General features: G+C 46.5%; 1 protein-coding gene across 2 annotated transcripts in view; it reads right to left on the bottom strand.

Annotated features, from left to right (window-relative positions):
* Positions 1-12,136: 12,136 nt before the first annotated feature.
* The window catches only part of OGT (O-linked N-acetylglucosamine (GlcNAc) transferase), an 83,237-nt gene continuing 77,766 nt past the window's right edge, over positions 12,137-17,607 (bottom strand). For both annotated transcript variants that reach the window (XM_081846726.1, XM_081846727.1), the window contains exons 20-22: positions 15,655-15,907; positions 14,844-14,967; positions 12,137-14,086 (exon numbers count right to left, since the gene is read on the bottom strand). In XM_081846726.1, coding sequence (XP_081702852.1) covers positions 13,912-14,086; positions 14,844-14,967; positions 15,655-15,907 — 552 coding nt within the window. In that variant the 3' untranslated portion in view covers positions 12,137-13,911. The remainder of the gene's footprint in view (positions 14,087-14,843; positions 14,968-15,654; positions 15,908-17,607) is intronic.

The raw sequence follows: 17,607 nt of genomic DNA, 5'->3' as shown, positions 1-17,607 counted from the left end.
GGGAAATGTACATCCAGTCCCCCCCCCTTTAAATTCTTTGGGGGGCCCTGATATATACTATATTTCATTTCTTCTTTCCAGTTGGCTTCCTTCTTTTCGTTTTGGGTAAACCAGGCATAGGCAAACTCAGCCCCCCAGATGTTTGGGACTACAATTCCCATGATACCTGGTTACTGGTCCTGTAAACTAGGGATGATGGGAGTTGTAGTCCCAAAACATCTGGCAGGCCGAGTTTGCCTATGCGTGCCTTCATTGATTTGGCAGAAGCTCAGTGAAATAACTCCCAAGTATTGAACGGAGGGCACTGCTTTGGAATGTATTCTCTGTATTTTCCCCAGTCTTGTTGGCGTTTTCGTTTGGGCTCCCCCCCTTTCCGCTTCCGCCTCCTCCATGGGCAGGTGTTGCATTTACAGATGGATTCTGACTTGACACCCATCTTTCTTTTGCAATCCAGAGCCTGGCAAGAGAGGCAAACGGTTTTAATAATCCTTTTAGTAATCCTGGGAGGCACAGGAACTGCCAGCTCTCTGCAGCCGGTTGTCCTGCCATTCAAAGCAAAGCAGTCGTGGAAATGTGCAGCATAAACCTGGTGAATTTTTAATTCCTTACACCTACGAAACTACGGTTCGTAGTTTCCCACTTGATTTTATTTTGATTTTCAATGTGGCTTGAATTATATTTTAAACTTAATCGTTTGATTTTGTGTTTTCAATGTATTATATATTTGATGTTAGCTGCCCTGAGCCCGGTCTCAGCCAGGGTATAAATAATTTATTATTATTATTATTATTATTATTATTATTATTATTATCCCATTTATTTGGGGAATCCATATTTGCAACGCCTTTGGTTCCTTAAAAAAAACACCACCAGGGAAAGTACACGGGATTTACGAATCATGTCATAAGGAAATCGTTATATAAAACATGGACAAAATATAAGTATCTCCTAGAACCGAAAACATCATGGTGAGCATCACCTCTAGAAGCAATTACAATAAAAAAGAAAAATATGGAATTAGAATGGGCCACATATAAAGATCTGATTAGGGGAAAAGACAATAAATTGGTAATTAAAGATTATGAGGAAATTAAACAACACCTTACAGGTTGGATCCAGTACCATCAATTACATGAAGTGTTCAGGACATATTAAAAAAAAGGTTTCTCAAACGAACCTTCATGATTAGAAAAAGTGTTATTACAAAACAAATAAGGTAATATCAAAATAATAATAATAATAATAATAATAATAATAATAATAATAATTTTTTATTTATACCCCGCCCTCCCCAGCCAAGGCCGGGCTCAGAGCTGCTTACAAACAATAATAAAAACAAGATGAATGATTACAACTTAAAAACAAAAATAAAATACAACATTAAAATAATGGAACATTAAAATATTAAAATGTAGCCTCATCGCAGGAGAAGGAAAAGAAAAAAAAAAAGAGGGAGGGAGGGAATCAAATTGGCTCCAAGCCAAAGGCCAGGTGGAACAACTCTGTCTTACAGGCCCTGTGGAAAGAAATCAGATCCTGCAGGGCCCTGGTCTCATGAGGCAGAGCGTTCCACCAGGCCGGAGCCAGAGTTGAAAAGGCCCTGGCTCTGGTTGAAGCCAATCTAACTTCCTTAGGGCCCGGGACCACTAGGGTGTTGCTATTTATGGACCTTGAGGCTCTCCGTGGGGCATACCGGGAGAGGCGGTCCCGTAGGTACGAGGGTCCTAGGCCGTGAAGGGCTTTAAAGGTCAAAAGCAGCACCTTAAATCTGACCCTGTACTCCACCGGGAGCCAGTGCAGCTTGAAAAGCACTGGGTGAATATGCTCCCATGGCAGAGACCCCGTGAGGAGCCTCGCTGCAGCATTCTGTACCCGCTGGAGTTTCTGGGACAGCTTCAAGGGCAGCCCCGCATAGAGCGAATTACAGTAGTCAAGCCTGGAGATGACCGTCGCATGGATCACTGTGGCCAAGTCGGGGCGGGAAAGGAAAGGGACCAACTGCTTGATGCGGCGAAGGTGGAAAAATGTCGCCTTGGCTGTTGCTGTAACCTGCGCCTCCATGGAAAGGGAGGCGTCAAGGATTACACCCAAACTCTTAACGTTTTTTGCTCTGAATAAATTGCGCCTATACCGTTTTCAAACCCTTGCCCTACCCCCATACCATGTAGATTCTTTTTCATAAAACTCCGAGAAATATTATCAAAGGCTTTCTCTGCGTCCACAAATATAAAAACTGCTTTCGTATTTATATTTACTTCTAACTTCTCCAAAATATCAATTATGTTCCTCAAATTATCAGATAAATGCCTTCCCGGAAGAAAGCCCGCCTGATCTCTATGAATCTCATCCACCAACACTTTTTTCAGTCTTCTAGCCAAAATATCAGCAAAGATTTTGTAATCCACATTTAGTAAAGATATGGGGCGGTAGTTCTTGAGTTGCGTCTTTTCAGTCTCTGTTTTCGGTATAAGCGTAATAAACGCATCTTTCCACGATTCCGGCGCCCTTTTCCCCTCCAAAATCTCATTGCAGACCTCCTTCAAAGGTTGTATTAAGTAGTCCTTCAAAGATTTGTAATACCGGGAGGTCACCCCATCTGGTCCTGGAGACTTGCCCAATTGCATTCTTTGAATGGCACCTTCTATTTCCTGTTCTGAAATTTTATAGTTCAGCATCAATTTATTTTCTTGTGAAATTTTCTGTAGTCCATTTATCTTTAAAAAGCGTTCTATATCTGTATCTTTCTGCGGCCCTTTTGAATATAATTGTTTAAAATACTTTTGAAAACAGTTTCTGATCTCAGTTGGGTTATGTATATTCTTGCCTTCAACTTCTATGTTTGTAATGGTATTTAACTTTTGTCTTTTTCTCATTTGCCAGGCCAAAAGTTTCCCACACTTATTTGCCGATTCAAAGGTCTTTTGTCTCATTTGTTTAATCTTCCATTCTATTTCTTGGTTCATCAATTCCATATATTGTGTCTGATGTAGTTTTATTTCTCTCAAAATTTCTTGAGACTTTGGTTTTACTCTCAATTTCTTTTCCCCTTCTTCTATTTTCTTTAAAATTTTGTCTTTCTTCTCATTTTGGCTTTTCTTTTTTATTGCATTCTGTTGAATCAGAAACCCTCTCATAACAGCTTTACTTGCGTCCCTACACCCAAACTCTTAACGGAAGGCAATGGCACTAATTGGGCCCCCGCAAGAGAAGGGAGTTGGTCCCTCGTCCCCATGCCATCCCGACCTAGCCATAGGACCTCTGTCTTCAAAGGATTTAGTTTCAATCGGCTCCCACGAAACCATCCAGCCCCAGCTTCCAAGCATCTGGTCAGTGTTTTCGGGGTCGAGTCGGTGTGGCCATCCATCAGCAGATAGAGCTGAGTGTCATCAGCATATTGGTGACAGCCCAGCCCAAAGCTTCGGATAATCTGGGCAAGGGGGCGCATAAAGATGTTAAAAAGCATCGGGGAGAGAATTGCGCCCTGCGGCACTCCACACACCAAGGAGTGGCGCGACGACATTTCCCTCCCTAGTGCCACCCTCTGTCCCCGACCAGAGATAAAAGAGCACAACCAGTTACGGGCTATGCCCTGTATCCCCATGTCTGCGAGGCGGTGGTCCAGAAGATCATGATCAACCATGTCAAAGGCTGCTGACAAATCTAAAAGGATCAGCAGTCCTGACCCGCCTCGATCCAGTTGTCTACGGAGATCATCTGTTAGGGCAACCAGAGCCGTCTCCGTCCCAAAACCAGGACGGAAACCGGACTGAAATGGATCTAATGCCGATGTTTCCTCCAGAAACTTACCAAGCTGTTCAGCAACCGCTCTCTCAATTACCTTACCCAGGTATGGAAGATTTGAAACTGGGCGGTAATTGGATAGGTCTAAGGGATCTAATGAAGTTTTTTTTAAGAGTGGACACACCACTGCTTCTTTCAGTTCCCCTGGGAATGTCCCCGTGTCAAGGGACAAATTGATAATTTCAACCAGGGGGGTCCGCGCAACATCTGGACACTCCCTAATCAGCCAAGACGGGCACGGATCAAGGAGGCAGGTGGTGGGCCTACCAACTTGGAGGAATCTATCCACATCAGTAGGGAGTATCCGATCGAAATGGTCCAACACTGGACCTGAAGTCAGTCGAGGGCCTCCAGTTCAGTCACTGTATCTAAACTGGCAGGGAGGTCACGGCGGAGCAACAGGACTTTCTCCGCAAAAAAACTTGCGAATGCCTCACAGCTGTGGGTCGAATTTGTGCTTAAATTTGGTTGTCCTCCTAAGGACGTTATTGACCTAATTATTCTAAAAAGTTGTGCCGGGCGAGAGCTAGCGGATGCAATGGAAGCTGCAAAGTAAGATTTCTTAGCAGCTTTCATAGCCATCTCATAGGCTTTCATAAGCGTCCTATAAGATGTTCTTGAGGCTCCGTCACGAGTCCGTCGCCATACTCGCTCTAGCCGTCTGAGATCCCGCTTCATTTTCTGGAGCTCCTCAGTAAACCAAGGGGCCCGGTTTCGACAGGGTCGCAGAGGGTGCTTAGGCGCGATCTCATCAATGGCTGCCAAGAGCCGGTTATTCCAGTCCTCAACAAGGTCATCTAATGAGTCGCCAGGAGGAGTAGGGTTCTGCAAGGCTTGTCGGAATCTATCAGGATCCATCAGTTTTCGCAGACGAGCCCAAATAGGTTCGCCACCCGAGCCGGGGAGGAGCAGGAAGTCAATCTTGGCTTTCGGAGCGTAGTGATCAGGCCATGGCACTTCCACAGCAGGGAGCATGATCACATCTATGCCAGCCCCAAAGATCAGATCCAGTGTGTGGCCTGCTTGATGAGTGGGGCCCAAAACAACCTGGGAGAGCCCTAGTGTTGCCATGGAAGTCACTAGGTCCAGAGCCTGTGAGGAGGGAGCGGCATCGGCATGGATGTTGAAGTCTCCCAAAACCAGTAGGTTTGGGAACTCCAAGGCCCAGCCCACCACCACCTCCAGCAGGTCTGACATGGTGGCTGCAGGTGTGCTGGGTGGTCGGTACACCAGCCAGACAGCCATGCTCTCCTTGGTGCCCCACACGAGACCAACACATTCAATGCCGGAGATCGTCGGTGATGGCAGAGCTCTGAAAGAGCAATCCTCCCGGAATAACAACGCTACTCCTCCACCCCGACCCACAGTCCGCGATTGATGGAGGACAGAGAAACCTGGGGGTGTTATCTCATGTAGGGAGACTACTTCGCCTTCCAGTACCCAGGTCTCCGTCACGCAAGCCAGGTCAATCCCCTGCGAGACAAAAAAGTCACGCATGGTGGCAGTTTTGTTGCCTATGGACCTGGCATTGCACAGCACCAATGACAGAGGTTTGTAATCCTTGCTCTCCCTACCCTCATCCCTTGGGATGGGGCGTAGATTGGAAGGGGTTCGAGGATCACTGCATCTCGAAACCCTTCGCCGATAGAGATATCTAGCCCCACTGCCATTCCTCCCTAGCCCTTCAATAGTGGAAATCCCAGACCCCATACTAGCCTCCCCAATAGATGGGTAACATCCCCTCAATAACAAGTCATCCTTGGGCCAGGACTCATGGGTCAAAATGGTATGGGAAAGAGGTGGAGGTCTGATAGGGTAAGTTTCCCTAGAAGATAAAACCCAACCAACCGCACCCCAAGCGGGGGGGACAGTCCCATGGTGTTTCATTAACTGTCAATCCCCCTCTCCCTCCTGGGTTAATTGGAGGATTGTTGGTTCTATCTGTGGCTGTGGAAGTATTAATGAGGTATGTGTTATAAAATGTGGATCACTGGCCAACAAAGAGCCAGATTTGAATTCGGAAGATCTGTCCATCCTGTCTCGCCAGGAGTACAGTAGAGAAGGCTGATCATTCTGGTAAGTTTTTGGAACATTAGGCAAAGGTCCAGATGTAGAATTGGTGCTGGATATCTCCAGATTGTCAGCAACATAGAGTTCTTTATGTGTTGTTGCCATAGAAATGTCGGAGGCGCCAAATTCCTCATCTAATTTGGTGTCGTTTGAAAAGGGAACAGGGAGTTGCACTGATGTTTTTCGATGGGATAAAGAGCTGTTGGACGTCTTTAAATATTGTGCTCTAGGCTCTACTGTCCTTATATTTTGGGTAGAAATCTCAGTCTTTATGCTCATTAGCCTCTTCTTCAGGTCTTGTAATTCTAGGATTACAGAGTTCTTTTCTTCCTTCGGGCAATTAGTATTTCTAGTGTTGAGCTTGGTTTCCTTTATCCGCACTAGCTTTGACTCTATGCAAGGGACCAATTGCCTCCTAGTTTCGTCCTTAAATACCCTCACTGGGCGGAGAGAATGGAACCACCATAGGGTATTCTTTATCTCCATGAGTCGAGATGGGAGGGTTGATGACTTAAAGGTCATAAATAGGCGCATGGTGTTTCTCAAGGTAGGCAGGAAGTGGAAATTTTCTAGATCTACATTTTGGTAATGGTAATTCAGGAGCTGAGACAAGGACAAAGTAATTTGTCTGCGGTTCATCCACCTATGAGTGTATCGGTGAATCTCAAGCATGATCTGGTTCGTTTGCAAGACTTGACAGGACCTCACTTCATCCATAGTTTGAGTTGGTGAGTTGTTAACAGAGTCATTTCTTATCATCCTTTTAAGCCCTTGGGCATTTAAAGGGGAGGAACTAGTATCCAATTGTTTCTCAATGTTAACTATTCTGGTGAGGATTTCATCCAGTCTTTGGAGAACCAGAACCATAGTTTCTGCAGACAACATGCAAATCTCTTGGTAGGGGTGCGTATCCCGAATTGGTTGAAAGCAGGCTCCTCAGATATCTTGTTCTAGAGGCCTGGGTGGGTCAGCGTTAGGAGTGGGAGGAATCCCTCCTGCTCCTGCGCTTGCCCTCTTGGACAGATTAGCTTTTTCTGGGAGGAGGGGGGTCGGGTCATTGACATCCTCCTTAAGGGGGGGGGGGTGAGGTTCCCCTAATGTTGTTACTCACTGTTTGTTCTATTTGCTCCGTTTTCTTGGTTTCCTCAACCCGCTCTGTTTCTGAGCCAGGGCAGATGGCGTTGGCTCTCTGCCAATTCTTTGTTTTAGAGGAATTGTGAGTCTCAATAATGGTCTTCTGGCTCTTTGCACCTCGTTTTCTCCTTCCGGCAGGCATTCTCAATAAGCAAGTCAGGTCAAGAAGACGAACAGGTCAAGCAGGTAATGATCAAGTGGGCTTTAGATATTGGAAAAAACTATTAACTTACCAGCATGGGAAGAAATACAGTGGTGCCTCGCAAGACAAAATTAATCCGTTCCGTGAGGCTCTTCGTATAGCGGTTTTTTCGTCTTGCGAAGCAAGCCCATTGACAGCTTAGCGGATTAGCGCTATTAGCGGTTTAGCGGCTTTTAGCGGATCAGCTGATAAGTGGCTTATCAGCGGATCAGCTGATAAGCGGTTTAGCAGCTTAGGAAAAGGGGGGGAAAGGGAAAAAACCCGCAGGAACTCGCAAGACATTTCGTCTTGCGAAGCAAGCCCATAGGGAAATTCGTTTTGCGAAGCGCCTCCAAAACAGAAAACCCTTTCGTCTAGCGGGTTTTCCGTCTTGCGAGGCGTTCGTCTTGCGGGGCACCACTGCATGGAGAAAGAACTGGAAATTTACAGCCTGTGAAGTATTGAGGGAAAACCTAATCAAGATGTTTTATAGATGGTACTTAACACCTACCAAAATAGCTAAGACAAAAACAAATCTGTGCTGGAGGTGTGGTAAAACAGAGGGGACACTTATACATGTTTGGTGGACCTGTGAAAAAATCAAAAGCTTCTGGAACACAGTGTATGATAAGCTTAAGAAAATGTTTAAGTGTAACTTTATGAAAAATACAGAAGCTTTTCTACTAGGGATAACGGACACAGGTATAGCAAGAGAAGATCAGAAAATATTCCTCTATGCCACAGGAGCGGCAAGGATCCTAATTGCTAAAAACTGGAAAAAAGAAACTGTGCCAACAAAAAAGGAATGGCAAGATAAACTGTTAAGAGTATATTGAACTGGCTAGATTAACAGAGACAGAGATCACACTAGACAAGAGTTTTTAAAAAGCATGGGGAAAATGCAGAGAATACTTCACAAAACAGTGCCCTATACCTGGACTTGTTTCAGTTAATGTCTGCAGGAGACTTTGTGGATATTTAGGTTATAATTAGAAAAATCTTAATAATTATTCATAAAGGAAACAGTTTATAAGTAAATAAGGAGGCCAGATACAGGATAAAGGAAGTCTTTTATTTGGTTGTTTGTATTATTGTATGTTATGCTCACTGTGTTATGTTCATATTTAAAGAGGATGGATTTGTGTATTGGTTGGGAGGGGGTTGTGTAATGTTGTAAATAAAATTCCAATAATTTTTTTTTTTTTAATTTAAAACCACCACCAGACCTAGATGGGCAGGTGTATAAATTTATTTATTTATTCTTATTCTTATTATTCGAGTTTGGATCGGCCCCTACAAATATTGCACAAAATAGCACCTTGCACCAGTCTGCTGTTCTGAGAATTAAAAGGTCTAAGACAGGGGTCAGTAACCTTTTTCAGCCATGGGTCATTCCACTGTCCCTAGGACCTTGTGGGGGTCGGACTATATTTTTTAGGGGGGGGGATCTAAACCAATTCCTATGCCCAGAGAGGCATTTTAAATAAAAGGACACATTCTACTCATGTAAAAACACGCCGATTCCCGGACCGTCTGGATCCTGAAGGTGACTGGGCCAGATCCGGCCCCCGGGCCTTAGTTTGCCTACCTGTGGCTTATAACACGGGTGTACAACACATTGATCCTGAGCCCCCAGTCCATCCTGGGGTTGTTTCTGGTCGATCGCAGGGCCTTTCTCTGCAACCTCTGCTGCTGCCATTCTCCACAGCGCTGCAAGCTTGAGCGACTGTCTTGTCCTCCTCCTCCTCTCTCATGCTCCTTCCTCCGAAGCTGGCTTGCCATCCTTCCCGCTGTGCTCTTGGGGGATAGTGTGGTAGGGAGGGGGATGCTGCCTTCACAGAGGGAGAGCTGGAGGGAGGGAGGGAGAGCTGGAGGGAGGGAGAGAGAGCAGCAGTGGAGCCCCCCACCCTGAAAACCCCGGATGGATACACAGCTTTGTGAAATAGGCAAGGATAAATAGAGGGCTGGCAATGGGCAGACGGCAGCGGTGGGGTAACGTCAAGATGTTGCCCGATGTCAGTTTTCCCTTTGGAGGCTTGCTGATTTTGGAGGGTCTCCTCACTGAGGGAGAGACTGGAGGGTTCAGCCCCCCCAGCCCCCTCCCCCGAAAGAGGCAATTGATGGAGCAACAGTTTAATGTTGGAGCTTTCCGTCTCTTGCCAGCAAGTTGCAAAGTGGGCAACAGATCAGGGTGCATTAAAAGCAAGTGACAAATTAGTGAGATGGATAGGGCTCCAAATTACCCTTCGGAGTTGACACCAAAGTAACATCACAAGAGGCAAACATGCCTTCCTAAGCAGCGGAGGGTTTGCTAGGACATTGGCATTGTTTGGTTCAGATCCTTCTGCCCCCAGAAGACAGTTGTGCACACGCATTCTGCACTTTTGTCTTCAGAAGCCCCTTTCTCCGGGTTGGGGAAACCCTGATGCTGCTAGAAGGTGCTGTCAGAGAACCTCCCGAGCCAGTCCCCTGCGCTTGGTCCCAGAGCTGTGGGGAGCCTCACCAGGAAAAGTGATGGTGGTGGCGGCGGCAGGATGGGACCAAGCAACCATCCTGGCTTGTTTGTGGCCAGAGTAGGGTGTGTGCTGCTGCTGTTGTGTGGGGCTTGAGGGGAGAGCTGCTTTAAACTCCCCCCCTCCCGCATTGAGTTAGCCACCTCCTTCCACATAAGCACACCCTGCATGCAAGTGTTAATTGGGTCTGTATTTGGATGGTTTGGATGGTGCTGCTGCTGCCCTGAGCAGACAACACAGACATCACTGGCCCACTTCAGAGCTTCTTTCTCTAGCCCTGGCTACTGCCCGGAGAAGCAGCACCCGGTGAGAGCTCTGCAGCACACTCCACTAACCCGGCCAATGACCTTCTGGGGTGGGGCAGGTGGGAGAGATCAACAAACAGAACAGTTTGGCCCCGAGGGGGTGTAAAATAAACACAGCTTAAAACACGTGTCAAGGGAGGGGGCGGGGAGAGTATGTTTAAGTTGAAGAATGACAATGGGTAGATCACTGCCATTTTTCGATACTGAGTAGTAGATCACAACCTATTTGAAGTTGGACTAGTTTTCTATCTTGTGGTAACCTCCTTTCCAACTATGCTCAGAAAGAATGTCCCCGATCCCCCCCCCATAGACATTCTTTTAATTCTTCATGGATGCTGCTCCATTTTTTTTTTTTAAAAAACTTTATCGCATCCCCATGTGTGTGATTTCCTTTCCAGTTTTCCAGCTGCTGTGATTGCATATAGCAGGGGTCAGCAAACTTTTTCAGCAGGGGGCCAGTCCACTGTCCCTTGGACCTTGTGGGGGGCCGGACTAGATTTTTTGGGGGGGAAATAATGAACGAATTCCTATGCCCCACAAAAAACACCATAAACCTGGTGAACTTTTAATTCCTTACCCCAACAGTTATGGTTCGTGGTTTCCCATTTAATTTGATTTTGATTTCCAATGTGAGTCAAACTATACAGTGGTGCCTCGCAAGACGAAAAGAATCCGTTCCGCGAGTCTCTTCATCTAGCGGTTTCTTCGTCTTGCGAAGCAAGCCCATTGACGGCTTAGCGGATTAGCGCTATAGCGGCTTAGAAAAAAGGGGGGGAGGGGAAAAAACCCGCAGGAACTCACAAGACATTATCGTCTTGCGAAGCAAGCCCATAGGAAATTCGTTTTGCGAAGCACCTCCAAAACGGAAAACTCTTTCGTCTAGCGAGTTTTCCGTCTTGCGGGGCACCACTGTATTTTAAACTAATCGTTTGATATTATGTTTTTTAAACTAATCATTTGATATTGTGTTTTTAATGTATTATATATTTGGTGTTAGCCGCCATGAGCCCGGTCTTGGCTGGGGTATAAAATTAATTTTCTTCTTCTCCTCCTCCTCCTTCTCTGCGAGCCTGGATCAGCTCCTACAAATATTGCAAAAATAGCACCCTGCACCACTCTGCTGTTATGAGAATTATAAGGTCGTAAGACATGGGTAGGCAAACTAAGGCCCGGGGGCCGGATCTGGCCCAATCGCCTTCTCAATCCGGCCCGCGAATGGTCCAGGAATCAAGTGTGTTTTGACACAAGTAGAATGTGTCCTTTTATTTAAAATGCATCTCTGGGTGATTTGTGGGGCATAGGAATTTGTTCATCGTCATCATCATTATTATTTCAAAATATAGTCCAGCCCCCCACAAGGTCTGAGGGACAGTGGACCAGCCCCCCGTCCACCCTAACCCTTTTTAAAAAATAAAGCACCTGTAATAGTAATATCTCAAGGCAGCCCTGTTTAGGGAAGTTTTTAATGACTGACATTTTAATGTACAGTGGTACCTCGCAAGACGAATGCCTCGCAAGACGAAAAACGTGCAAGACGAAAGAGTTTTCTGTTTTTTGAGTCGTTCCGCAAGACGAATTTCCCTATGGGCTTGCTTCGCAAGACGAAACATCTTGCGAGTTCTTGCAAGTTTGTTTCCTTTTTCTTAAAGCCGCTAAGCAGTTAATAACCGCTAAGCCGTTAATAGCCGTGCTTCGCAAGACGAAAAAACTGCAAGACGAAGAGACTCGCGGAACGGATTAATTTCGTCTTGCGAGGCACCACTGTGTTTTTAATCTTTGTTGGAAACCGCCCAGAGTGGCTGGAGAATAAGTAATAACAACAACTTATTATTAGTATTATTAGTATTAGTATTATTATTATTATTATTATTCGGTAGGGAGTCGCCCAAAGTGGCTGAGGAAACCCAGCCAGATGGGTGGGGTATAAATTATTATTATTATTATTATTATTATTATTATTATTATTATTATTATTATTTGATGATGATGATGATGATGATGATTTTTATGGGCTAGTTTTGGGGCAGGTTCCTTTGCCAAGCAGCCTCTCATTTTGAAGAATGAATCCAATAACCACACTAATAAGCAAACAATAAAAAAAATTGCCCAAAAAACAGAAGAAACGCTCCAAGTCAGTGATTTTCATTTTTATTTGTCTGACACTTATCTGGAAATAGAAGCCGTTACAGTGAGCAAGCAGAAAGAAACACAACGGGAGGAAAGACCCCTTCTTCCCTCGCCTTTTTAAAAACTACACACAGTGGTTAACCTTTCCAGGACATCTTCTGGCGGAAAGCGAAAGCTCAACTCCCTAATCTCCGGACTGAAAGCGAAAGCTCAACTCCCTAGTTTACTCCCAAGTAGATGTGTAGCCTTTCTCCACCGGCGGCAAAATTCAGAATTCTTCGCCATGAAAAGAAAGCGCCGGGCACGGGGGCAACTAAATGCTTCTCGTCAATATTATTATCTATATCTAGAGAATCGATATAACCCAGCCCATAATAAGCCCAAATGAAGGGAACTGGCGCTGCAAAGATTGAAGATTTAACCTCAGGGCCCGGGACAAATGCTTCTTGCTGATATTATCTATATATAGATCATCGATACAATCCAGCCCATATTAAGCCCAAACGAAGGCAACTGGCGCTGCAAAGATTTAAGGGTTGACCCCAGGGCTCGGGCGACTAAATGCTTCTTGCTGATATCTATATATAAATAATCAATATAATCCAGCCCATATTAAGCCCAAACAAAGGGAACTGCAAAAGTTTAAGCATAGCTCAGGGCGACGTACCTGAGGATCAAATTCAGAATATAACGAAAGGCGCGTGAGGCCGGCCACAGATATAAATTATTGGCACGGATCCATGTGCAGCACCACCGCGAGCACAGAAAATGCACCACTCTTAATCTTTTTGGCGTTGGGCAGGGAAGCAATTTGGAAAACAACCCATCAGATACAAGCTTGGCCCTCCAATCAATCATTTTATGGGCTAAAAGCTGGTCAGCGATACTTCGGATGTGAAAAAGGTTTGCGCTCAACCGTGATATTTCCAAAAAGCTTGCCGAAGTGGATGCAGAAACCCATACTTACCTGGAAGAGCTGCATTTGACAAAGTCAAAGCGCCGGCGGCCCAGCACATAATTGTTCCATCAACTGAGAAGCGCACGTCCGAATGCGCCAACCTGGGCAAAAACCAACGCTCTTCTATTCAGTTTTCAACCTTGATGGCGGTGTGCAGGCCTGCGCCTCTGTACATAATTTGATGCCTCCCTGGAAGGATGCGCGGTTTGGCACCGGGTTGCTATCCTCCCCCCCACTTTACGCATTTTTTTGGCGCAGTCAACCTGGTGTGAATTGAAGCTGAAAAAGCCAAAACTTTACGTCTTAAATTGCATTTGCTTTTTCCGTGCAATCGACCCGGCATAAATTGAAGCAAAAAACAAACAACAGTAGCCCCAGAGAGAAGTCCAAGATTAAGAAAGCGGATGTTGGTTTGAGTGGTTTATAAAACCTGTAAAAGCTGCGGCGCGTTTATCCCTTCCATCAACCTTGGAAGAAGGATGCGGACTTAAAATGCTGTTAAAAGAGAGCCACTGACGGACCAAGAGGAATTCTTAACAACGTTATCTTTAAAAGCTCCAGATTTGTGTAGGAAGGGAGGGGGGGAGAAAAGAGACTTGTTCATGGGAAATCCGAATCAACTGACCATCCGTTCACACCTCCCCGCGGCAAGAAGATCCAGAAAAGAGGTTTTTTTCAGGGGGTCGGAAATTGCTGGCCTCCCCGTCATGCAAGAACTAGAGTCACCGGTTGCCACCCAAATCACATCCTTGGCTCCCGCTTCCCTCTGCTCTGGAAGGAGGGACATATCCTGAAGGATTTATATTCCGTGGCTCCGGATCTTTAGGCTGATTCCCCAGTCTCGGTGGGCTTGAGGATGTGGTCTGGTTTGTGGCCGGTGGAGAAGTGGTCCCACATCAGAAGGTAGAGCCGTTCCAGTTCCAGGGTGTACTGCTTGGTGTTGAAGAGGGGGCTGGATATCCTCTGCTTCCACACCTTGCCGCGGATCTTCTTCAGGCTACGTGAGAAAAACGTTCGTTTATTAATTAATTAATTAATTATTAGTAATCCATTTATTAATCAACATTTCATTGATTTTCCCGAAAAGGAAAAAACAGGGGAAATCACAAACAAATTAAACAGTAATTTGGGTGGGGTCAACCTCCCTCCGCTCCCCCCTCAGTTCCATTCTAATACTTATATATTTATTATTGCAAAAAGGAAACATTCCTCCAATTGTCCAAATTAAGAGGACGCCATGCACGTCCATAAAATCTTATATACCGTATTATTTTTCCGTCTATGAGATGCCCCCCATTTTTGCAGCAAAAACCAATCGCCAGTCCACCCTCGGCACTATCCACGTATAATTCGCCTGTCTTTAGCACCTGCTCTTTGCAAACTGTTGTTGTTGATGATGATGATGATGATAATAACAATAATAAAGTATGCAAAGAGCATGTCTCAATGACTGCCTGTCTTTAGCAACTGCTCTTTGCAAACGGAAGTGTGGCACTGAAATTGGAAGCGTGGCACTCAAAACGGAGTACGTTTGGCTTCCGGAAAAAGTCCACAAACCAGAACACTTCCTTCTGAGTTTGCAGCGTTTAGCTTCTGGGTCGTTTGAGTGCCAAGGCGTTTGAGCACCAAGGTGCCACTGTATTCTAGGAAGTTTTTTCTCTAAAGAAACATGATGCTGAATGCTACCTTCGGGTTTCGTGAGCTGCACAACCAACGCCGCGGCCTCTCCCAACCCCAGTTGCATGTCTACTTACTATTCTGGATCGGTCCCCAGTTTCACTGCGACATCTTCGTATTCCTGTCGACTCTTCGCGATGAGCTCGGGGCACCCGAGGCAAGTGAGCTGGGAGGCAGCAACGCGTGAGGCGAGGGTTTCCCCTGCAAAACGGAAGGCAGCAGGTCATACAAAGCTCCGTTGCAAGCATGGTCTGTCCTCATCTTGTTGAGCAAACTAAGTGCCAGGGGCTGGATCCAGCCCAATCGCCTTCTTAATCCGGCCCGCGGACATGTGTTTTGACATGAGTAGAATGTGTTCTTTTATTTCAAATGCATCTCTGGATGATTTGTGGGGAATAGGAATTCATTCATTTCTTTTTTCCAAACTATATTCCGGACCCCCACAAGGTCTGAGGGACAGTGGACCAGCCCCCTGCTGAAAAAGTTTGCTGACCCCCGCCCTATCCTCTATCCCTAACTCCTATCTCTAGCCCCTATCCCTATTCTAACCCCCTAACCCTAAGCCCTATCCCTAATCCCTGCCGACAAATTTTGCAGACCCCTGTTGTTGAGGAATATCTTCTTGGTGGATTAAGGGAAGTGCCCAAGTAGAAGGGCCCATTGCCCAAACTGGATAACCCAAGTCTTCCTTCCTTCCCACTAGCGTAACCATCTGGCTCACAACCAAGCCCTTGGGATACATAGGCCAACCTCCTGACAATCCCCAAGAACACCCCCCTGGTGGGAATCCCAGGTCCAACTCAAAGCAACGTGTCTCGGCACCCAATACCAGAACAATATGCATAATCATCGTAATCATCACAATATCAACTTGAGCCGCCATCTCACCTGGCATGGTCACCATGGGGGTTCCAGCCCAGAGGACATCCATCCCGGTGGTGTGGCCATTGCAAAGGGGAGTGTCCAGGCAGACGTCGGCCAGCTGCCCCCTCCTCACATGCTCCTCTTTGGGGGCGACCGGAGAGAAGATGATCCGGTTCTGGGGGAGGCCCATGTTCTGCGCATACTGCTGGATGTTTGGTTCCCCCACAGCTGGGAAACGCAGCAGCCACAGGACGCTGTTTGGGACACGTTTCAGAATCTGCAAGTAATAGCAATAACATTAACAATAACAATAATAATTTATTATGTCTACCCCGCTCATCCGGCCGGGTTTCCCCAGCCACTCTGGGTGGCTCCCAACCAAATATTAAACAGAATAAAACATCAAACATTAAAAGCTTCCCTAAAGAGGGATGCCTTCAGATGTCTCCTAAAAGTCCGATAGTTTATTTCTTTGACATCTGATGGGAGAGGGAGCCACCACTGAGAAGGCCCTTGGGTGAGGGACCCCGGAGTCCAGGGTGGAGATGCTCCTTCAGGTGGGGTCTTATCCTGCGTCCCAGATGGAGCTGCCCTGGACACAGAATGGACCTGCGCCTCCATGGACAGAGGTGAGTCCAAAATGACTCCCAGGCTGCGCACCTGGTCCTTTAGGGACAGTTACCCCGTTCAGAACCAGGGAGTCCTCCACAGCAGCCTCTCCCCTGTCCCCCAAGAACAGGGCTTCTGTCTTGTCAGGATTCAACCTCAATCCGTTAGCCACCATCCATCCTCCAAACGCCTCCAGACACTCACACAGGACCTTCACTGGTTCAGATATGAAGGAGAGGTAGAGCTGGGTATCATCCGCATTCTGATGGAAATGCCCAGCCCCAAATCCCCTGGTGATCTCTCCCGGTGCATTCATATCAATGTTAAAAAGCATGGGGGAAGAGGCATCCCACAAGTGAGAGCCCAGGGGTCTGAACGCTCATTCCCCCCCCCCTTTCTGGATGTAGCCCAGGAGGAAGGAGCAGAACCACTGTATGACAGTGCCCCCAGCTCCCAGCCCCTCTATACGGTTCAGAAGGATATTATGGTCGATGGTACCAAAGTCCGCCGAGAGATGCAGCAGAACCAATAAATAATAATAAAAAAATATTTATACCCCGCCCTCATTGGCCAGGGCCAGGCTCAGGGCGGCTAACACCAAATATAAATTACAATAAAATGTAATAGAAAAAAAACCCAATTAATAAAAATACGGCTTAAAATACAGCCTCATTTTAGTAGTAGCCCATAAATCAAGACTATAAAGGGAGGAAACATCAGCTATTCACCCGAGCCAGCTATCCATGCTGGATGGGCCAGCATGGGCCAGCAAAAAAGCCATGGGAAAATGTATATGCCAAATCCCATACAAGGTGTCAGAGGGAGTCTAGGCCGAAGGCCAGGCGGAACAGCTCCGTCTTGCAGGCCCTGCGGAAAGATGTCAAATCCCGCAGGGCCCTGGTCTCTTGTGACAGAGCGTTCCACCAAGTCAGGGCTAGAGCTGAAAAGGCCCTGGCCCTAGTTGAGACCAATCTAACCACCTTGTGGCTCGGGACCTCCAAAGTGTTGTTATTTGTGGACCTTAAGGTCCTCTGCGGGGCATACCAGGAGAGGCGGTCCTGTAGGTACGAGGGTTCTAGGCCACATAGGACTTTAAAGGTCAAAACCATCACCTTAAACCTGACCCTGTACTCCACCGGGAGCCAGTGCAGTGGCTGAATGTGATCCCGCACAAGGACCCCGTAAGGAGCCTCGCCGCGGCATTCTGCACCTGCTGGAGTTTCTGGGTCAGCTTCAAGGGCATAGAGCGAGTTAAAATAATCAAGCCTGGAGGTGACCATCGCATGGATCACTATGGCCAGATCAGGGCGAGAAAGGTAAGGAACCAATTCCTTAATACGGCGGAGGTGGAAAAATGCCACCTTTGCT

This window comes from Podarcis erhardii (genome assembly GCF_964252035.2).
Source record: "Podarcis erhardii genome assembly, chromosome: Z".
Taxonomy (NCBI): domain Eukaryota; kingdom Metazoa; phylum Chordata; class Lepidosauria; order Squamata; family Lacertidae; genus Podarcis; species Podarcis erhardii.
This window is presented reverse-complemented; position numbering and strand designations above follow the sequence as displayed.